The 21,404-nt window shown below is 48.3% G+C and overlaps 10 protein-coding genes across 10 annotated transcripts; 4 read left to right on the top strand and 6 right to left on the bottom strand.

Moving 5' to 3' along the window:
- Positions 1-751: 751 nt before the first annotated feature.
- On the top strand, positions 752-3,086 carry N7520_003335 (putative alpha-amylase; the record flags this gene model as incomplete). The annotated part of the gene is made up of 9 exons (XM_057137270.1): positions 752-949; positions 999-1,037; positions 1,082-1,197; positions 1,241-1,349; positions 1,395-1,623; positions 1,668-1,830; positions 1,873-2,019; positions 2,063-2,303; positions 2,349-3,086. Coding segments are annotated over 9 exons (1,980 nt in total), but the record flags the coding sequence as incomplete, so codon positions are not given.
- Positions 3,087-3,164: 78 nt separating this feature from the next.
- N7520_003334 (putative extracellular lipase) lies at positions 3,165-4,844 on the bottom strand (the record flags this gene model as incomplete). Its single annotated transcript, XM_057137269.1, has 1 exon — positions 3,165-4,844. One exon carries the CDS (start codon positions 4,842-4,844, stop codon positions 3,165-3,167), a length of 1,680 nt encoding a protein of 559 aa, XP_056997734.1.
- Positions 4,845-5,956: 1,112 nt separating this feature from the next.
- Positions 5,957-6,583, bottom strand: N7520_003333 (UbiX family flavin prenyltransferase; the record flags this gene model as incomplete). The annotated part of the gene is made up of 1 exon (XM_057137268.1): positions 5,957-6,583. The coding sequence occupies one exon, from the start codon at positions 6,581-6,583 to the stop codon at positions 5,957-5,959; it is 627 nt and encodes a 208-aa protein (XP_056997733.1).
- Positions 6,584-6,745: 162 nt separating this feature from the next.
- On the bottom strand, positions 6,746-8,952 carry N7520_003332 (uncharacterized protein; the record flags this gene model as incomplete). The annotated part of the gene is made up of 3 exons (XM_057137267.1): positions 6,746-7,901; positions 7,947-8,435; positions 8,465-8,952. The coding sequence occupies 3 exons, from the start codon at positions 8,950-8,952 to the stop codon at positions 6,746-6,748; spliced, it is 2,133 nt and encodes a 710-aa protein (XP_056997732.1).
- Positions 8,953-9,383: 431 nt separating this feature from the next.
- N7520_003331 (uncharacterized protein) lies at positions 9,384-12,751 on the bottom strand (the record flags this gene model as incomplete). Its single annotated transcript, XM_057137266.1, has 4 exons — positions 9,384-11,876; positions 11,942-12,104; positions 12,156-12,394; positions 12,452-12,751. The coding sequence occupies 4 exons, from the start codon at positions 12,749-12,751 to the stop codon at positions 9,384-9,386; spliced, it is 3,195 nt and encodes a 1,064-aa protein (XP_056997731.1).
- Positions 12,752-14,178: 1,427 nt separating this feature from the next.
- On the bottom strand, positions 14,179-15,732 carry N7520_003330 (UbiD family decarboxylase; the record flags this gene model as incomplete). Its single annotated transcript, XM_057137265.1, has 2 exons — positions 14,179-14,718; positions 14,767-15,732. The coding sequence occupies 2 exons, from the start codon at positions 15,730-15,732 to the stop codon at positions 14,179-14,181; spliced, it is 1,506 nt and encodes a 501-aa protein (XP_056997730.1).
- Positions 15,733-16,981: 1,249 nt separating this feature from the next.
- On the top strand, positions 16,982-17,690 carry N7520_003329 (uncharacterized protein; the record flags this gene model as incomplete). Its single annotated transcript, XM_057137264.1, has 3 exons — positions 16,982-16,985; positions 17,024-17,484; positions 17,610-17,690. The coding sequence occupies 3 exons, from the start codon at positions 16,982-16,984 to the stop codon at positions 17,688-17,690; spliced, it is 546 nt and encodes a 181-aa protein (XP_056997729.1).
- A 51-nt stretch (positions 17,691-17,741) lies between these two features.
- Positions 17,742-18,140, top strand: N7520_003328 (putative peptide transporter ptr2; the record flags this gene model as incomplete). Its single annotated transcript, XM_057137263.1, has 2 exons — positions 17,742-17,772; positions 17,830-18,140. 2 exons carry the CDS (start codon positions 17,742-17,744, stop codon positions 18,138-18,140), a joined length of 342 nt encoding a protein of 113 aa, XP_056997728.1.
- Positions 18,141-18,368: 228 nt separating this feature from the next.
- On the bottom strand, positions 18,369-19,454 carry N7520_003327 (uncharacterized protein; the record flags this gene model as incomplete). The annotated part of the gene is made up of 1 exon (XM_057137262.1): positions 18,369-19,454. One exon carries the CDS (start codon positions 19,452-19,454, stop codon positions 18,369-18,371), a length of 1,086 nt encoding a protein of 361 aa, XP_056997727.1.
- A 1,281-nt stretch (positions 19,455-20,735) lies between these two features.
- Positions 20,736-21,110, top strand: N7520_003326 (uncharacterized protein; the record flags this gene model as incomplete). The annotated part of the gene is made up of 1 exon (XM_057137261.1): positions 20,736-21,110. One exon carries the CDS (start codon positions 20,736-20,738, stop codon positions 21,108-21,110), a length of 375 nt encoding a protein of 124 aa, XP_056997726.1.
- Positions 21,111-21,404: the final 294 nt, after the last annotated feature.

Genomic DNA, 21,404 nt, shown 5'->3' with positions numbered 1-21,404 from the left:
TCACGGGAATCACGGCGCATGAGCTCGGACTGCCCGGGCGTGACGTGCAGCAAAGTGGAGATCTCAATTACCCGATCTTTCCTCAAAACATCTCGATTCTGATTGCAATACCGGTCCGACTGTTCATTCAGCTTAGTCTGTCATGCAGGGGATTCAGAACTTGGTTCTGTGACGCCCGGGGATTCTCCGTCCCCTGTCGACAAAAGTCGGGGAACCCCGCAGCACCTGGGCGTTATAACCACCAATCAGCGCCTGCATACTGCGCCGTCCCTGAAGGCGTTGTCTTCGCCTACGAAGGAGGCGTTTTGGCAAATAATGAGATCGGCATGTGCACCGGAAATGAAGTCCAGCGGCCGACAATATTGGCTATTGGAAATGCGGAGAGCCGTGAAGAAACCCCGCTGGCGCTCGGGGGATCCCGTTGAAGACTGGCGTCGGGCACTAGTCATTTCGGCACTAGTTTTCTGTCACAGAAGTTAATTGCCGACGGCGATCTTTTCTTCATTGATGGGAATCTAACCTCAAGTCGGCTTGGGCAACGGAATTCCAGAAGTTTCAAACTTCAAGCCATGCCGTCGCTACCATGAAATTTCTGACGACCGGTTGCACGAGGAGCATCTTGAGAAGCGATTGGTGCTTTTGTCCGACAGGCCTCCGTGGGCTGGATGAGTGTGATGGCCACCGGAGATTGCATATTTCTGTGGAGAGAAACGGTATAAACCGACTTCCAGGTGCCGAGTCGCCTTGAAGGAATCTCAAATCTATTCCAAATATTGACTTGGCTACCGCTTTTATGAAGCAACTTGCTTGGATCACTGTGCTCTTTGCGAGTGTGGTCATAGGCCTAACGCCAGCTGAATGGCGTACTCAATCTATCTACTTCTTGTTGACTGATCGATTTGGTCGGACGGACAATTCAACTACGGCGGCATGTGATGTTTCTGACCGGGTAAGGAAATATCCCCTAGATGTCAATGTCACAATGGCTAACTGTCTAGATTTACTGCGGAGGTAGCTGGCAAGGCATCATCAATCATGTTAGTCTTTCCCAGACTTCATATCTTCATACTAACTACTACAGCTGGATTATATCCAAGGCATGGGATTTACGGCCATATGGATCACACCAGTGACGGAACAGCTGCAGCAAGACACAGGGGAGGGTGAGGCATACCACGGCTATTGGCAGCAGGAAATGTAATAACTCAAACCCTCATGATGAACAAGACTGATCTTTTAGATACAATGTGAACACGAACTATGGAACCGCCGCTGATCTGCTGGCATTGTCGGAGGCTCTACATGCTAGAGGAATGTATCTTATGGTAGACGTGGTGGCAAATCACATGGTAAGACTCCTGAGGAATCATAAATTCGTTATCTCATTCGTCCAGGGCTATGATGGTGCAGGCACAAGTGTAGACTATAGTGTCTTCAATCCTTTTGACTCGTCCTCCTACTTCCATTCCTACTGTCTGATCAGCAACTACGACAATCAGACCAATGTGGAGGATTGCTGGCTTGGAGATACTACTGTTTCATTGCCAGATCTTGATACTACCCTGACATCAGTACAGACCATCTGGTACGATTGGGTCGCAGCCTTGGTGTCAAACTATTCAAGTATGCAGATCGACCCGCGCATCGTATCACGCTAACCTCAATAGTCGACGGGCTGCGCATCGATACTGTCAAACATGTCCAACAATCATTTTGGCCTGATTACAATGACGCTGCCGGTATCTACTGCGTGGGCGAGGTCTACGATGGGGATCCAGCCTATACCTGTCCCTACCAGGACTACCTGGATGGAGTGCTGAACTATCCAATGTAAGTGGCCTACCTGTTTAGCAAGACATACTAACCTCATAGCTACTATCAATTGCTCTATGCCTTTGAGGATTCGAGTGGCAGCATCAGCGATTTATACGATATGATCAATTCAGTTGCTTCGGACTGTGCCGATCCTACGCTCCTTGGAAACTTTATTGAAAACCATGACAACCCTCGATTTGCTTAGTACGTGCACCTTTTTTATTACAGACTAAGCTAACCGGTGAAGCTATACATCCGACTATTCCCAAGCAAAGAATGTGATCTCTTTCGTGTTCTTGTCAGATGGTATTCCAATCATCTACGCAGGTCAGGAACAGCACTATAGTGGTGGCAGTGATCCTGACAATCGCGAGGCCACTTGGCTATCTGGGTATTCCACCACCGCAACACTATATGAGTTTATTGCTTCAACAAACGAGATTCGCAATCTAGCGATATCTGCGGATTCTACTTACATTACTACACTAGTATGTACTGGTGGTTCTTACACGGAAAAGACTAACATCTTTTAGAACGATGCATTCTACCAGGATAGCAATACTCTCGCTATGAAGAAGGGATCGAGTACCTCACCGGTCATTACTGTTCTTTCAAACAAAGGTTCGAGTGCCAGCTCGTACACTCTGACACTCAGCGGCAGTGGCTATTCCTCGGGTACCGTGCTCATGGAGATGTACACTTGTACCTCCGTGACAGTGGACTCTAGTGGAGATATCGCAGTCCCAATGGCATCTGGCCTACCTCGTGTGTTCATGCTGTCTTCTTCTGTCACTGGCAGTGGACTGTGTGGAACTACTGCTTCCACGTCTACCTCCACATCCACGACTAAGACGACCACGTCGACCACATCAACGAGTACGACTACCACCAAGGCGTCCACGTCAACCACTACGACTACATCCACGACAACCACTAGCACTTGCTCTGCAGTCACTGCCGTGCCAGTGCTCTTCGAGGAAGTCGTAACCACCACATACGGCGAGAATATCTACATCTCTGGTTCCATCAGTGCGCTTGGAAGTTGGGATACAGATGATGCTATTGCCTTGTCTGCCGCTGATTACACATCCTCCGATCCATTGTGGTATGTCGTCATAACGCTGCCTGCTGGGACGGTCTTTGAGTATAAATATATCGAGAAGACGGATGGATCGACATCGATCAAATGGGAAAGTGACCCCAACCGGACTTATACAGTGCCAACCGTCTGCTCAGGCACCACTGCAACGGCCGTAGCGACGTGGAGGTAGACGAAAGAAGTTTATATTGAATGGAAAGTAAGATAGTGAGGGTAAATATATGCATTATAGCTTTGAGTCTTCACTTGACTATATATGAAACGAACCGACATTTGCCTGAATAAAGTCAAAGCTGTCACTTCTAAAGTCATCAGCGAGTATAGCTCCATAGTCACTAAAGATGTTCATCAAAGTTTGACTAGCGCTCCACTGCGGCCACTCAGTATATCCCGTAGCCTTGGAATTGGGATCCAGATCATAAACAAAGGAAAGATAATACGAATGCGTGGACTTGGATGCATAATTTGGCAAAATCCCGTAAAACACTTGCAATAAATCTGAAGCATGGAATGTCCCGAGCAACAGAGTACCGTAATCGTACGAAGATAGATAAGACCAGGAAGGTACATCGGGCTTCACTTGATTAGCAACCGTGAGGAATAACCGACGGGTTAGCGTGAATGTGAGATCTCCTAGAATTGCTGCCAGGCGCTTATACTGTCCGTACCAATTATTGAGAACTCCGGTGCGGAATGGCGAACCGTCAGTTGTAATGGTTTGATAAGTGGCTACTAGATCCTCGAGTTGAGTGCGTGATGCGTCGGCAAAGAAGAGGTCCTGCAAATAGTCGACGATTTCCGTCTCAGTCGTGATGTTGGATTGGAACAAGGCGAATATCGTTCCCTCGTCTTCTTGGTCTCCAATAATAAATGGCACAGAGGCATATTTGCCACTTTCCACCAGAATTTCTGGAGATTCGGTTAGGACTGTGCCGTCAGGTCGTGGGAGATATGAAAGGGCGATAGAGTTGTATGATAGGATTCCCGGAACGGAGTTCACAGCATTGAGAAATGTCGTATAGTCCAGATCTCTGAGACACTCGAGTGTGTCGGTCGCTCCACTGCACCCTGCATCTTTGACAACGGCGTCATAAACCGCCTGCCCCTTCACCCCGTCCACTGGGTCCGCTGGCACAACACTCCCAGAGTCCATGATAGCGCCTCGGAACAGCGGCGATCCGTTATAAGTGATGTCACCGTCATATAAAGCCATCTGATCAAAGACGGAGATTGCTCCAGCAGATTCTCCCCAGATCGTCACCTTTGACGGGTCGCCTCCAAACACTTCAATATTGTCGGCCACCCACTCTAGAGCCAGACGCTGATCCAGAAGACCCAGATTCGCAGAACCATCCTTGAGAATCTCCGATCCGGGCATGAACCCAAACCCACCCACGCGATAATTCATTGCCACGAAGATAACAGGCATATCTAGTGTCACCGAGGAAGCGACGATAGACGATCCATCATACATTGATGTGGACCCAAGTTCAAAACCACCGCCAAATATCCACACCAAGACCGGGAGACCTGCGCCGGCTGTGGTCCCCGAGGGACGCTGGACATTGAGATTGAGACAGTCTTCACCGGCATTGGTGACTGTTTGAAACAACGGAATATCGGCAATGTCACCAAGAATAGAGACGGGGAAGTCGCTGGTACTTGTCGTAAAGTAGAACTGCGGACAGCCCATGGCTGTTCCTGTTGCTTCAACTTTTCCCAGTGACGTTGCGATTGCCTGTGGAGGCTTGAGTCGACGGGCCCCAGTGGGTGCGAGACTGAATGGGATTCCATTGAAGGTGTCGATATTGCTTGAAGTTGATCCGATGATGGTAGCTTCGGGCGTGGAAATGGTAACTGTGGGTGCACTGGCCCTTCTATCAAAGGGAGCAGCCAGGATCGGCACAACAAGGAACAGATGAATGAGCATGATAATGTTCATTGCCACCGCTGACTAGCTTACTCGCTTGGTATGTTTTGGTAGTCCATCTCCCTCGACAGAATCGTAGATTTTATAATTCCTCATACTTCAGGAATCAACATGTGCTGCTCCGGTTCCTCGGTCCGCAAGAATCATAAAGTTCCCCGCCGTTCCTGACGCGGGGAAAATGGCTTGGTGTAGACTGGATTCGGAATATTCACCGGATGGTCATGCGGTTGTAAAAAAAAGTTTATGCAGGGTCTCGGGCCTCGATTTAAGCGAGTGGGCCTGGCGCAGGGAATTTCTGGGGAAGTGGGGAATCACAGTTCTAGAAAGTCTCCGGAAGGCCAAGACCGAGGATATAAAGGCTACAGGATGAACTGACACGCGTCCTGGAACAACATGCTTTATAGAAGGAAAAGAGCTTGTCATTTAACCAGCAACTCCTCGCCTGTTTCAGTGGCATACTGCAAGCCTCAGATCGAGCAGCGCAGTGAATCTAGCTCTTAGCCATGAGTACTGGGCAGTGGCAATTCGTTTTTCAAGGCATAACATTGACTCGGGAAGCAAGTCTGATGCTCTTGATGGAGGTGAAACTCAATTATCGTTGGCTGGAGCTTGTCCGCGTTCTCCCGAAGTGAAACAGACCTCTATGATAAGTTCTCTTCAAGGCCCTCCTTTTACAATACCGCGCATATTTCGAGGATTTTGCTTCTTTTCTTTCGCTTTTGTCTTTCTAGTCAGTGTAGCAGCTCTATTAATCCCAGAGACCGATATGGCCGACTTGCCCAGCACCTGGGCCTACCACCCACGGCAATGAAAGATATTTTGAACAAGATGCTGTCCGCTAGCGAGCTGCCTCTAACTGATTCCAGGATATCTTTGGGTTTTGGTCATATAAACACCCCATCCAAAATGTACCTAGCTTGACTGTAGTACTAAGCTGTATCTTGAATAGGCTACGTGGTATCTCTCAAAGCCTGAAGACTGGAGTAAAGTAGTGAAATTTGAATAACTAACGCCTAAAGCCGATAACGCCGCGTGATGTCTATGGTTTAATTTACATGTCACATGTGACCGAGATCCCTTGACCCAAAACGCCTTGAGGATTCCATTTTCATTTATTTCTCCGTCGACCATCCCTCCCATCGCGCAAAATCCCCCGTGTCCAAATCGAACAAGTCCAGCATGCGCCCCACGCTCTGGTCCACTAGATCATCGACCGTGGCAGCTCGGATATAGTAGGCCGGCACGGGAGGGAAGATAATCGCCCCGCTGCGGGTGATTTCCAACATATTGCGCAGATGAATATCACTCAGTGGGGTCTCCCGAGCGACAAGTACCAGACGGCGTCGCTCTTTGAGCATGACATCTGCCGTGCGCGAAATCAAATCTTCTCCATAGCCGCTGTGAATCGCGGCAAGGGTTTTCATACTGCATGGGACGACGATCATGCCATCGGCTTTGAAGGAGCCGCTGGAAATTGGCGCTGCCATATCATTGATGTTGTGGACGTGGTCGGCGAGGGCTTTGACGTTCGCCGGGTGATAGTCGGTCTCGTATTTGATTGTGGCTTCGGCCCATTTACTCATAACCAGGTGGGTCTCAATGTTTAGTCGGCGGAGGGCGATGAGACACTTGATTCCCAGGATGGATCCAGTGGCCCCGGTCATGGCTACCACGATCCGGCGACGGCGCGGTGTAGGTTGAGGTGCCGGGGCATGTTGGTCTGCTTTGTCGAAAATCATGGTGGAGTCTGGGGGGCTTCCACTGGGAGACGCACGAGAAGATTGAGGAGTATTGGTACCGGCTAGCCGAGAAAACATTGAATGTGGATGTGAATGATGTTGGATGAAGACTTAGAGATGTGAATGTGTGAATGTGTGAATGATGTTGGATGAAGGCTTAGATTATAAGGTCCAACCGTTCATTAAATAGCAGCATTTTCGATTCGGAGGTGAATCGTAGAAGCCGTTCGTCCCGACCGACTCGGGCAGCTTAAGGTTGTTGCCAAAACCGAGATCCCGAGATCCGAGTCCCGAGCAATCATACTTTGCTCTTGTGGAGACGGTGAACCCAATATTGGTTGTACCCGCCGGCATCCGAGTGGCAATAATTGAGTCCTGACCTCCACTCATAGGAACCCATTTTCTTGTGTAAAATCGAACAAAGGGACTATTGAAATTAGCATCGACACTTGAGGTAAGGATAGAAGACATGCCGTTCATAATGGAGTCTAAATATGTTACCGGTGAAATTCCAAACGGGTCCATATCTGGCATATAGCCATAGCCATCTGGATTGCTCGGCGGGATACCAGTCTCAAAACCTATACCTTGATCAGGTTGGATTGAACTCCTATCGCCCTCTCGATCCAAAGTACTTCGGAGGGTAACCAGGGCTCGGATATGACGAGCAGATAACCACTCGTCGCCGTCGCAGGGAGTTCCTTCTGCTGTTTTTGCATTTGACGACGAAAATACGTCAATCACCCTTTGCTGGAGCCTGCGGCATTCGGGGTCATTGCGTGTCTCTTCCCATATGCAGAGAAGAAGTGTGGAGCTAAGAACCGTATGAACCATAGACCAGCTTCGCAAAGGCACGACACTGAGGGCCTGGAAGTCAAGGAATGCCTTGGATGCATCGATCAAGCCTCCCTTGGCGCGCATCCGGAGAAAGTCAGCCTGTGGGTAGAGAGGCTGGGGCTGTTGCTTCATCGCTGGTCGGCAAGCCACAGATATACAAAAGTTTGTATGCATCCTGAGTGCTAGATGCTCAAGGTTCTGTTGGAAAGTCATACAGCTTTCCCGATTTCGCAAATACTTTTGGCTTCGTTGGCCAACACTGTCCAATTTCTGAAGGCTGTCAATCGCTCTGTCCACTTCCGTTTGGCCCCCCGGTCGCATCATGTCCAGACCCAGGCGACAAAGAAAATGCATCGTCTCTGGGTAGGTCAAGTCGGTTCGCTCCAACATTGTCTGATCGAGTGGCCACCCAACGACAGAAACAATGGGTGGGCGGTCATAACAGAGACAGAGGAGGCTGTCTTGCCATACGATAGTCGACCTAAAGTTATCAGCAACGTCATATGAGAGTATTGATTCTACATACCAAAGTTTTTTCGCCTTTGCTCGTAGATACTCGGGCCAGTAGCTAGTACTTTTTTCAGTGTGCAGTCCCATAGTTTGAGCCAGTCGCACTGTCGAGCCAAGCAATGCCCATGCAGCGTCCGACTGGGCCATATTCTGCAATGTATTTCCGATTATGAGAAGCGCTTGAATTACATCCAAAGACGGCCGGAAAAGGAAGTTTGCGAGACGGAGAGCATGGAATGAGCGGCGGGTAAAGTCCATGGCGAGCTCCGACCTTTGTGAGTATTCAAGGTCGGAATAATGAGCTCCTGAGGCTAAAGTAGCCAGTAAAAGACTAATATGACCAATAGATTTTTCAGTTGCCCATCGATCCGAGATCTTCCCTGGGTCTTTGAATTCCCCCAGAGCATGTGCGTTCAAATAGGTGCATAGATCAGCTTCAAACCGATCCATATCTGCCAGAATTGGATTATACGGGTATGCCGTCACTTGGTAGTAATGAAAGAATCTATTGATGCTTAGCAGAATTCAACATACTTGTAGACATCATACTTTAGAATCTCTGATCGCTGCGGCAATATCCCCAGTAAGGATTTCCATTTCTCAGTAGGAGTCTTGGAGTCCATGAATGGATAGCTGTCGAAAGTGTTCTGGAGACCCAAAACGGAGCCGACGTCGTGCGCCATCGAATTAGCATCCGACGCTCGCAGGCGCAAAATCGACACCACGGAATTATCTCCAGAGTATACATAGTTTTTAGAACTATCATTTTGAGCTGGAGGTTCATCCTCGATCACCGGTTGGCGTACAGGTGATGCCGAACGAGCTGGCTGACGGGATACCGACCTGCGTCTGGAGTGCGGAATGTCGAAATCGCAGATTTGCGGGTGTTTTCGCTTCTGGCATGTCTGGCAGGGCTGCTTTCCATCACATTTGACTTTACGCTTCCGACAAGGATAACACGCGCGGGATTCTCTCTCTCGGCTTTTTAAGAAAAGGATCCGGTCAGCCTCGCGTTGGCTCATCTTGGATTCTGGATTCTTGCCGAGGATGCCGAAGTGAGGTGAGTGAATCCCGATTGAGACGAGAATATTCCCAAACACTGATCAGTGTCGTTTCTTGTCAAGCTAGTGGGTTAGAAATTCGTATTCGACGGAATCTTGATTATAAAAAGCGGTATAGACTCGTTTCATCCGAACCATGCGCATAACGTGATTCGTCATGTGATCCGGTCCCCAATATTCTTCACTTAATTGCCTCTTACCTCTCTAGAACAAACCCAAGCTAAATCAATATATACCAGGAGTCAGTCTAGGCCAGCCAGGCATTATACTAATAGTACTAGTAGAGGCTCAGGACTGTGTTCGTATATCATGTGATCATGTTATGTGACTTGTCATGTCGCTTCCCCCTATATCTTCCAATTGCCATCACGATCCCCGATAAATATATCGTTCTACTGCAACCACTCACGAACCCATTTTTGGATCCACTCCGACTTGACTGCACTCACAGCATGAAGTTTCGCACAGCGTTGAGCCGTTAGCTGCGTGTCTAGTGCGTTCTCAACTTTGGATTGAGACATGATCTGCTCAAAGAACTCTAAGAGCTTGGCAGCTGGATTCTTCGCGAGAAGCCCCTCAAGTTGTTTATCGCCAGTGGTTCCGCCAACTTCGACATTCCGTCGGACACGCTGCAGCCATTCACGGAAAGGAACAGTTTCGACCGTTTCACCGGAATAGTGCTTCAGAGCTTCTACCACAGCTGGTCTGATATTGTTCCAACTCAGTGGATTGAGGTTCACTGGGTGGTGCACGCTCATAGGTTCGTCTGATTTGACACTGCTAGTGATTGCTAGCTCCACCAGAACTTCGGCAAGTAGATCGATTGGCATCCAATCGATACGGTCCATAGCAGGTCCGAGTGTATCTGGGAGGGCTCCAATGTGCAGGGAGCTCAGGACTAGACTAGGGAACCACTCCGCTTTGTTCCATAAACCACTTGACCGCACGGGACCTGCGATCTGGCCAACGCGTGAAAAGCCGGGATGGAGGGCCCCAGCACTCTTCTCAGGTACCTCAGCGAGAATGTGCTCGGCACAGTATTTGCTATTGGCGTAACCGTTAGGTCCAGGCAGCGCGCTAGTGACCACTTTCTCGGGAGTGAGGCCATTCTCCGTGCTGTACCCCATTGTTGAGCTAATGGAGGATATGAAATATAGATGAGGGGTATGTGAGGCTTGAAGGCAGAAGTTGACTAGGTTTACGACGCCATCCAGATTCGGCTTGAAAGAGCTGAGGGAAAGGTTGAAATTGACCGCCCAGGCATTATGAATCACCAGCGTGACTGTCTGTTGTAGCTGCTGGAAGGCCATGGAATGAAGGCCGAATTGAGGTTCCGCAAGGTCTGCAGTCCAGAAGCTCACACGGGAGTGATCCAGCTGCAGGCTGCAGGCTTTGCTCTTCTGGGTCTGCACCTCCTTGGCGTTATCTCGACGATTTAGGCAATGAATATGCTTCACGGACGTATTTTTCAAGAGTGAATCCAGCAAATAGACGCCTAGGCTACCTGTAGAGCCAGTGAGGATCACAATTTGCTCTGTGGTGGTTGTGAGAGCAGGGGCGTTCGAAAGAACGTTGATTTTCCCCACGAGTTCTTGCAGTAAATTCTCGCGCTCTTCTAACTGACCTTTTCTGTAGTCTTCAGCCGAGCGCTCTCTTTGAGATTGCAAGAGAATAATCGCTTTGGTCAAGTCTTCGACGGTGGGATGCAAGTAGACCACGTTTGGACTAAGAGTCAGGATTCCGAGACCCCGCCTTAGAACACGAGTGGTGGTGATTGTTTGCAGGGAGTCCAGCCCGAGGGAAAACCAGTTGTCTGCATCTGAAAGATTTTCATTCCATTCTGTTATTTCCAAGATCGACTGTCGAATATACTGAGCAATGACAGCGGGATCATCACTACGACCGGGACACTTGTCACTGGCAGCATCATCCGACAACTTGTCCGCATCCGCGTACATTTTGTCAAGCTCTGGGTGGTACTGTGCCAGTGTTCCGGCTCGCTGAATGGTACCCTTTCCAGCCCGGAGCATTGGCTTGTCGACAGTAGTAAAGACGATATGAGTTTTTGCAATGCGTGCATGGGCCGGACAAACAGCATTGGCCTCCTGAATGCTAGGCCAGAGTTCCTCAATCATGGCAGCGCGCTCATTCACACTCAGATGCTTTTTGTTATTGAGCTCAACAAGAAGAGAGGTCTGGAATCGCCTCGTGCCGGCGACCAACACGGCTGTTACATTTTGAGTGGATGCAAGAATATGCTGTTCCATTGACACAGGGTTTGTCTTCTCGCCATTGAGCAAGACTATGATATCATCCGCTCGGGCGCACCAGCGCCACAGGTCTCTTTTAGCTGGATCGGGGTGCCGGACAAATAAATCGGAGGTATGGTACTGCTGTCTATCGCGGAAGATGGTGAATGAGAACTGATGTGGTTCACATTCCGGGCTGCGGACCACAACCAGCTCGTGCTCACCATCTGATACGTGCTGAAGCTCTACCCCCATTCTAGGGTGGAATTCAATATAACGCCAGTCCTTTAGAGGATCCCGATTTGCTTTGGAATGGACCGAAGGAATCATCCCAACCTCGGAGGCGCCGTACTGATTGACGAGCTTGATTTTTGCAGCCACCGCGTCGCCAACCTGCTGTGGAAGGTCTCCTCCACAGTATACAAGATGCGTCAGGTTTTGACTGACGTAGTCCAGTAATTCAGGGCTTTGTGCGAGTTCCTGGACAATTGAAGGAACAACGAGAGCGGTCTCGAATGAGGTCTTTTTTCTCGCTTCAACCAGAGCAGCCGCCGTAGGAAGGCCCCCAGATGTCGGAGCAATTAGTGAAATGCCAACCGATAATCCGATATAATGCAAGTAAGCCACTCCAGCGGCCTACTGTGATATTAGTTTGAGTCTTTCCTCGTGGCTATTTGATGAAGGCATTGAAGAGAGCATACATGGAAGGGAGGTGGAACAAGGTACATTCTCTTGCCAAAATTCCAGTGGTCCTGGCTCTCGTAACCTTCCGGAGGGGTAAGAACCAGCATCTCCATGTGCTTAGATGCCGTATCATGAGTCCAGAAGATCGGCTTTGGAATTCCAGTTGACCCCGATGTATGGCTATAGGGGTAAGGAGTCAATCTAACATGGGATCTATATTGGTTGACTTACAGAACAACTAATGTCTCTGCTGCCGCCTCTGGCCAGGTCTTTGAAAAAGAAAAGTCCGGATATTGCGTACTCAGCAGCTTATCCACGCTTGGAGCTTCAAGTACATGGAGTGGGCATGCCTCCAAAATAACGTTGGCAGGAGCTGGTCGGGGTGTAGGGCATATCAAGGCGATGCAGCCGACCTTTTGGAGCAAACTCCGTTGAGCAGCTGCGCTATTGCGTGGTGATGTAAGGAACATCTTTTCACCGTCAGTATCTCATTCCAACCAGCCGAGGTTTTCCTTGGTAGTACTTACGCAGTAGCCAGCTTTAATGGAACCTAGAACCAAGGCCGGGTACCGTACATCGTTGGGTCCCACGTAGGTCAAAGTTTCACCATTTCCAGGACCCAGACTTTCTATCAACCACTTTGCAATGCCGTTAATAGCATTTGCTAGAGCCTTGTAGGTCACCACGCGGTACCCATATTCGTAGCTCATCGAGGAGAGCGGATACTCGGCATATATAGCATCTGGCTTGACCCGGGCATAGTGGTCAATGACATTTGGAATGAGTTGTGTGCAGGGATTGAAGCTGTTGGAAAGTGGAGCAGCCATGCTGGAATATTTGCAATGCAGACTGTTATGTTGGATGGAGAGGAGGGAGTCTCGAGTGCGCAAAAATGTGGTATGTGGCTCATAAGATATCTCTGCGACCGCGTAGTTTTGACTATACCCAAGAAAAAAAGAGAAAGAGATCGAAAGAAGTGGGGAAATTTTGTAAGGCGCCCAATGCGGGCAAGATTTGGTTAGGGTGGATAGTATTTACAAGTGTCAGCACGATGCGCTGGTCGAAGGAGGTCAGAGGAGACAGAAGCAAATAGGCCACTTGTCAACGGCTATCATATCATTTCGGCCCCCAAAATAAGCCTTGGAATTATCAGACACCGATTGGTCAGTGAGCTGAACAGGATTGGAATCCCGGGTTCCAAATTTGCGTATACTGTATGCTGTTCCTTTAATTTCATTTTAGGTCGGCTTTAATCTTTCCATTGTTCGTATAATAGATGGGCGATATGTACTATTGATCTCATCGCTGAAGAGACTTTCTCAAAATTATTTCAAACCCAAGAATTCCTAAAGTGGGTAGAAAGGGTCTATGAACGGACTCAAATATACAGATATGTACGGGCAATGAGAGTGGCGGTGTCTACAGCCTTGGCCATGGGGCGCCTCACGAAGCCTGAGCACCCCTAAGTGAAGAAAGAGTTCTTCAAAGTGATGGCGGAAAATGAAACTAATCAATAAATGTACAAAGTACTGGCAATGGGAGTAATTTACAGATGACATCGGCATTGGAAGTCACCTAATGTCTTATGGACCGAGAATTTATGGTCGACCATGATCGTCCCAGGAGCAATATCCTTACAACGTTGCTCAAGAGTCACCAGTCTTACTGCATCCTCTTCATCATCAAGCTTTTCAAGCCCACTCGAGGTAGGCTTCTAGAAGAAAGACAGCGTCTATCGACTCGGATGCGAGACAGTTGGGAAAGCGGCGATTTTGAATCGTTTATGCTGTAAGGAACAACTTCGCCTTTGACAAGATGTATTTATAATATTTCGATCAGCAATTCTTCAGGATGTATCTGGGAGATATTTGCGATACATGGAAGAAAAGACTTAATTTTCTTGAACGTGTTGAGAGGGATGTCATCGAGATGTATGTGGATTAAAAAGTCAAAGAGAAAGAGACAAATGGTCCAGACGGCCTGGGCCCCAGATTTGTATACCTTGGGGTTTATGGAGAGGATAGATGCTTGATTGCTTACAACTGATGCAGATTTTCGGCATTTCCCATTTGCTTGCTTAGCGCTTTACTTTCTGTCCCTCCAGAGGCAGAACGGTGTGTTTATTGACATCAAGATCGAGAGAAGATGTAAATAACAAAATTTGCAAACTTTAAAATACATTCTATAATCTATTTGATCGAGATAATACATTTCAACACCTGAAAGTGGCAAGCCCTATCATCTGTTGCGCCGGTTACTCCTCGCGGCGGAAACCCCATTTTTCCCAGTTGTTCAGAACGTTCTTTTTCAATTCCTCGGGATAGGAATTCTTGAAATCGGCAGCCAACCAATCTTGACCAGTCGTATATTCGGTGGGCATAAGGGCGTCCGAGACCACCTTACCTCCCATAGTGGGGGATCCATTGCCATGGGACATGTACGGGACAAGTGGGAATCCACGCACGTCCTCGAAGAAGGTCTCGTCGAGGTTAGGTCGGCAGCGAGTGCTGAATGCCCACATCACATCTTTCCCGTTGTAAACGTCGATATCATCCCCGACAAGAACCAGGCGATGGATGGTATATCCAGCCTTGTGGTTGAACACCAGATCTCCAACCTTCTTGGAGAACTCCTTGGAGGTGGTCTTCATCTCCCGCAGACGAGCAGTATCCACCTTGAGAGCAACCCAAGTGACCTGCGATTCAAACGGCGCGAAAGAATCGGTAATAGGGAGACCAGCGTTCTGGCAAATCTTGCGGATCTCTGCGGCAGCCAAGGCGCCAATCATGGTGTGCTAGATTGGTGAGTACAAGAGTGGCAACAGGGTAGGTAGTAAACTTACAGTCTCATCAGTCAGACGACCACAGGATGACATAGGGAGAATCGGGTCATTGCGGTAGGTGATCCGGTTGACCTTGTACTTAGGCCACAGGTGGGTGTCGCCGGGGAAGACGTAGCCGTGCATTTCTCCGAATGGTCCCTCGGGTGCCCGATCGGTGATGGACAAGGTACCCTCGAAGACAATCTCGGAAGTAGCAGGCACATAAAGGTTGTTGGTGTCACACTTGACCAGCTCCAGGGAAGATCCAGTCATCGCACCAACATAGGAAGACTCAGTGACTCCGTCAGGGATGGGCATGCTGGATGCCATAATAGCTGCAGGGGGTACACCAAAGGCCAGAGCCCAAGGCACGTCCCGGCCCTCCTTCTTCCACATCTGGTGGATCTGCCAGATGTGCTGCGGCTCGATGACCAGACCTGCCAAGTGCTTATCGTCTGAAACCATCGCGCGGGCAATAGACCAATTGGTCCACGATCCATCAGGAGACTGAACGATGTGCATGCCGTAGGTTTGGATGTATTTGCCACCATCGGCCGCGTGGATTTGCGGAGCGGGAAGCTTGGTCAAATCGATCTGGCTCTCCTCGAGGAAGTTTTCCTTGCAGGGACCAGTGGGAAGAATCGTGGGTTCAATTGGAGTCAGCTCGCTAGCGGACAGCATCTTGTCGAGGATATCCTTCATCGATGCGGTGGGTGGTAGGCCCAGGTGACGGGCGAGACGGCCATATCGGTCTTTGGGAGACTTGCGGAGAGATCCTGGGGCTCCTAGAATACGGAAGAGACCATTCTGGGCACCAATCACATTGTTGAACAGAGGAGCCTTGTCATCGGTTTCGCAGACAAGGCGAGTAATAGCAGCGGCTTCGAGATAAGGATCAATGGGGTCATTGATTTCGACGAGATCGTTGTCAGCCTTGAGGGCCTCGACAAAGGACCGGAAGTTGAGGTGGGGTTCGGTAGCAACCATTGTAGTAGATAGTAGAACTCTAAGTGAGATGTAGAGAGTGAACTAGGTGTGATTTGGAAAGGATCGACTGAGGACACAACAAACAACCTATATATACAAAGATCCTGTCGGAAGCCCGGATCAAGTACTCAGCTGATCGATAGGCAACCAGGCCGTTTCACTGCAAGGCAGTGTCGGTATGCCGGAGCTTCCAGTCTCTCATGGCCGAGTTCCGAGTGATAGACCGGGTTCGGAGCCTCGGAGCCTCGGGATCGCCATGCTCGGATGATTTTCCAAGGAGATCAGCGGCAATGATCTGCAAGAGTGGCTGCCAGATACGGTAATCATCACGGGTGGGGCGGAAGATAACCTTGGGTATTTTCAGACCCGACCGCTTTATAGACCGCTCACCAATCTAGTAAAGGCAACTACCCGCGCCCTGACATTTTATATATACGGCACTATTCAATAGCTAAAAGGGTGCTTAGAAGAAATTACGGGATTTTGACTTTAATTCCTCGGCCAAATTAGGCCAGATATGGATTGTAATGAATTTCTGCAGTTTCTACTGGCAATAAGAGAAGTGAGTCCTGAAGTACCCAAGGTCAAATACTTGTTAAACACCACTGTAAGAACACCATCTTCACCAAGACGAAGTCCTCACGATCCGTTCAGGGTGAGTGAAGGCAAAAGCATTGCAATTTTATGCTAATGATCTATACACCTGGCAGGCCGTGGTCTACGCCCAATCGAGTGGATTTCCATCAAGAATGAGGTGGCAAGAATAAAGAAGAGCATTCGGACCTGGCACCATATTGTCATTTTAAAAATCTGACATCTGGTCCCCCCTTTCATGATGATGTTTGCTGCCAGCTAGATGGCACAGAGTATCCGCAAGTACAACATGTGGTCATCAACTTCGAAAAGACCGGAAACATTGTATCATTGTATGGACCCTAGCGACACACGATCTAAGATCGGCAGTTACCATCTTAGCAGAGCAGGTCTCATATGAAGATGAGGTTCAGCGAGCCAAAGTTACCAAAGACAAGCTATCTTGATGGATGCCCCCATGGTCCAGGAATCACCGGTAAAGTTTGAATACGAATATCAGTTCAGAATTCTCCCTTTGGGACTCTCGATACCGTCATTGACAAGGTGGTCGAAGTACATATCAAAGACGGATTTTTGACTGGGGCTTAAAAATTCTCAAGTCTAAACCGACGCGTTGAACACTGGAGTGACCGGATTGGTCATACTGGCGATAAAAATGCGTTCATGGGTTGTGTGGTTGTAAGAAAGTATCGTACAGGTAAGTGGTGCCATACATTGCTACTCCAGGGGTACTATTGCTTGTTTCTCGGTGGGTCTGTTGGTGATGGGGGTGGGAACCGGCGGGTTCAAGTCCAACATTTGTCCACTCATTGCAGAGTAGTACCGCGACGACAAATCCTACATCCGAGTCCTTCCCACTGGAGAGCGAATCATTGTTGCTCCAGCTGCCACAGTCACACGAATCTCTCTCTACTTCTACATGATGATCCGCATCGGCTCGTTGGTTGGCCAGATATGCATGGTCTATCCCGAGCGCTATATTGGCTTCTGGTTAGCCTACCTGCTCCCAACGGCGATGTTTTGCCTCTGTCCCACATTTCTGTTCCTTTGCTGAAAGCGCTATTATCTCCTCCCTCCCACTGGTTCGGTGTACTCTCGCGCATTCCGTCTTTGGTGCCTAGCCATGAAAGGCCGATGGTCGCTCAACCCGATGCACCTGTAAGTCAATCTGATGATGAGTGAGCTCCGCTGACGGTCCAAGATTCTGTACCGTGTTTCTGTGGTATCCACTGTACTGTGAGTGACTGCAACCTCTGATCCATTGCTTTATTCATCTCATTTAGCATAGGGTTGGCTTACAATCAAATGATGAACAATCTTACATCCTAAGCCGCCACACTGGCATTGGGTGGGGTACCAAATGACATTATCCACCAACCTGAACCCGATAACCTTGATTATTTTTTGTTCCCATCATGGACCGACTTGACTATCCCGCCCTTCGTAGTATGGGGATCAATTTCACTTTATTGAAACGTATCACGGCTGGCTTCTGAATCGCAGGCTGCTCGATGATTACTGCGAAATTGACTCAATACTACATCTACAAGGACGGGCCATGTGGGAAATATGCCAATTACTGTTTAGAGAAGGATGGAATACACACCAACATCTCAGTTGGGGTACAGACTGAGCCCTACGTTTTGGGTGGCCTATCGGAGATCTTTGCATCCGTCGCATCTCTTGAATATGCATACACTAAAGCTCGTAATATGAGATCGCTCATTCAGGCGGTATCGCTCTTTATGCATGCTTTCTCAGCAGCCTTGGGTCAGGCACTGGTGGCACTATCCGATGACCCCTTACTGGTGTGAAACTACGGCATCACCGCGATTCTTGCCTTTTCTGGATGTGTAGGCTTCTGGTTGGTCAACTGACAACTTGATAAAGAGGAGGACAAGCTGAACATGTTGCCATAGGAGGGAAGATGATCATAACCAGATGCTATTGTTATGATCATAGGCTGACCAGTCTACGTTACATAATTACGCGCGAGCATACCATAAAAAATTTCTCTCTGTCTCAAATTAGATGCATTGAAATCAGTTATCAAGCCTCCGACACTTTGTACGATCGCTACCCTCGTCATCACTCTTCCTCTTCTTCTTGCTTTCACCCTCAGAAACGTCTCCAAACTCATCACGCTTCCTCTTACTAGTCCTGCTCTCAACCTCAGAAACGTCGTCACACTCATCACGCTTCCTCTTCCTCTTACTCTCAGCCTCAGAAACGTCTTCAAACTCATCACGCTTCCTCTTCCTCTTACTCTCAACCTCAGAAACGTCGTCAGACTCGTCGCGCTTCCTCTTCCTCTTGCTCTCAACATCAGACGTGCTATCGCACTCATCATGCTTCCTCTTGTCAGTCTCTACAAGCTTGATCGTAGGCCTTCCAGGCTCGATGGTCTCGATATCAAAACGCATGAAGAGACAGTTACCATAGTGTGCAACGGTATAGATTCTGGAAATCCGACGAGTGCCTCGCTTGAATGCGCCCAGCAAGATCCGCGACACCACCGCACCAATCTGTGTGCCAAGAAGGCTCTTATATTCCCAGGTATCATATCCCCATCTAACCAGCTGATCAGTGGGCCACTCGAGCTCGGTGTCCTCAAAGACATGATCAGTATAGAGCTGACGTTTGACAAACCGCTTAGTCTCCTTGTTCACAACGTCAGAAACCACTATGTGCTCCAGAGTGTGGATAGGGTAGACCGATTCGTACGCCGCCTGCGCCATCTGAGAAGAATGAGGTCCAGCCTCCGATCCGGCCCCAGGCTTCCGAAACATATTTTCAATATAGATAATACCTGGTCCAATATGTCCTTCCCAGCTGTGAAGATGACACAAGCTTGCATCGGGACTTGGCTCGGCATCGGGGTCGACCTTTTTCCTCTCTATCGTTCTCCACTTCTCATGAGGAGGGGCTTTGATACCCATGACTTCTTCCACTACCGATCTCAGCTCCTCGGTGTTATAACCGTCAAATGCGGTATCGGCGAATGATTCATCGAGATCTTCCAGCTTGAAGGTGAATGGCTTGATTCGACATCCGTCATCGGGGTTGGGTGGATTCTCGATCCAGCACTGGTACTGAGCACCGAGATCTTGGAAAGTTTGAATGGACATTGGGATCAATGATGAATATTAAAGCCTCTGTTCTAGTTTTATTGAGTGATTAAACAGTAGTATGATGGCCAACAGACGGATACTTGGCAGTATTTAAGTCTCTCAGATGAGAGTCATTTCAGATATCAATAGAACAATGAGTGAGTATTCGAATCCCAAATTTAGATGTAAACATGATCGAGGGAGCGATTCCATTGTTCCATTATACTTGAGATGCTTTGTTCGAGTCAAAATGAGTCGAACAACAAAGAAGTTGAATATACGAGATAGTAATTTTGGCCATGAGTAGGTACCTTTCTTTGTTTTCACCATTAATGCATGATCATATTTAGGACAAGAGTCAGCTATCTGTTTCCATGGTTCCAACCCGATTTTCAAAGGTGACTTGAAGCTCTAATTCTAGTGACCTACATGTCGGCTTCGATTGGGTACGACATTGAATAAGTCAATCTCAGCAAACCAACTGGGAACATCAAGGGGTCTTTCATGTATTACTATCTAAGTTCACTCATAATAGACCAGTATAAGACATTTTGAAAGCAACTAGCCCCTTGGAAGGAATTTTACCTAGGTCTAATTCGGTGTTATGCCAACAAGGAAGCTGGTCCAAGTGGTTCTGTCATTCAACTGTCGTACATCAGTGGCTGAGAACAAAAGGTCCGCCACTTGAAACCATGATAACAAATACCTTATACAGGAATGGAAGGATTTGCCTTCCGCATTCCAGTTGAAAACACTACAAGTCACTCTGATTGGTTCATCCGTGTTCAAACCAACGGAAACAAACTCCGGTTCTGCCTTGGTGCCTGAATATCTCTCGACATTCTTCCCAGCCGTAGAATGTCATATGTCTGTACACACGTCAAAGCCCGTGCACGAGCCAGCAGTCAGAAGCGGACATCCACTGAGATGACAGCCAATTCTCAATTAAAGTCGTTCCTTCGAATATGGTCATTGTTTCAAGTGAGATGTCTCCAGGACTTCATTTTCTAAGGTCTTTCTCAGATACCACTTAGGCACGATAATATTACATAAAATTAATTCTATTCTCACTGGATGTTCTCATCTAAATGGGTCAAGTGGGGTACGTGGGGTATTTTATACAATCGACGGAAACGGAGTATAACCAAACAACCGAGTTCAGTATCTCAACCGTGAACAGTTCTAATGAAAGCTATATAGAGTCATTTATCCCGACATCCACTATATGCAGACCAATTCAATCAACATCTACTGCAAAGTAACCAACCACAAGTTGAATTAAACTCTTGATCTGTCATCATGCAGTTCATCTCCACCACTTTCATCTTCTCCCTCCTCGCCTCTGCCCTGGCCGCTCCTACAAAGGGCCCGCACACCGCCACCATTCAACTCGCCAATGATCATTCTGGCGCCAATGCCGACATCATCATCCCCGTTGATGGCGTGAAGCGTCCCGTGCAAGAACTCTGGGGCCACACCGCTGTTGCGGAACATGGCCTTGTCTTTGCCTCCAGCGCCCAGCTCACTGCCACTGAACAGACAACCGTCTGCAAATTTATTGAGGAGAAACACCCAATTACCACCCTTGACGCTGAGAGGACTTGGGTCTCCCTGGGCAAGCCTGTCGTTGATCTCTGTTCTGCCTGGGTTGTTTGTGAATGCGAGGGCATGTAGATGGCCTTATGGATATCTGGGGATTTTCATTGAAGACCGGGTATTTGGTATTGATCGGATGTAATATTTGCATGGGATTGTATTAGACAAAGTAATCAAATAGTATATTTACTTCACATGTTGCTTGGATGTTTGTTCAAAATGTTTCGATATTCATGGCTTCAATGTTCCATGTTGAGTAGTCACCAAGCATGAATCGAGGCTTAAACTTTATCTTCAAGGATACTATACACATGTCATATAGAACGCTTGGTTCAAACTTGAAAATCCAGTACATCGATATCTCGATACGAC

This window comes from Penicillium odoratum (genome assembly GCF_028828045.1).
Source record: "Penicillium odoratum strain IBT 22623 chromosome Unknown utg000003l_segment0_segment0, whole genome shotgun sequence".
Classification (NCBI taxonomy): Eukaryota; Fungi; Ascomycota; class Eurotiomycetes; order Eurotiales; family Aspergillaceae; genus Penicillium; species Penicillium odoratum.
The sequence above is the reverse complement of the archived record's forward strand: the minus strand, read 5'-3'. Positions and strand labels throughout refer to the sequence as shown.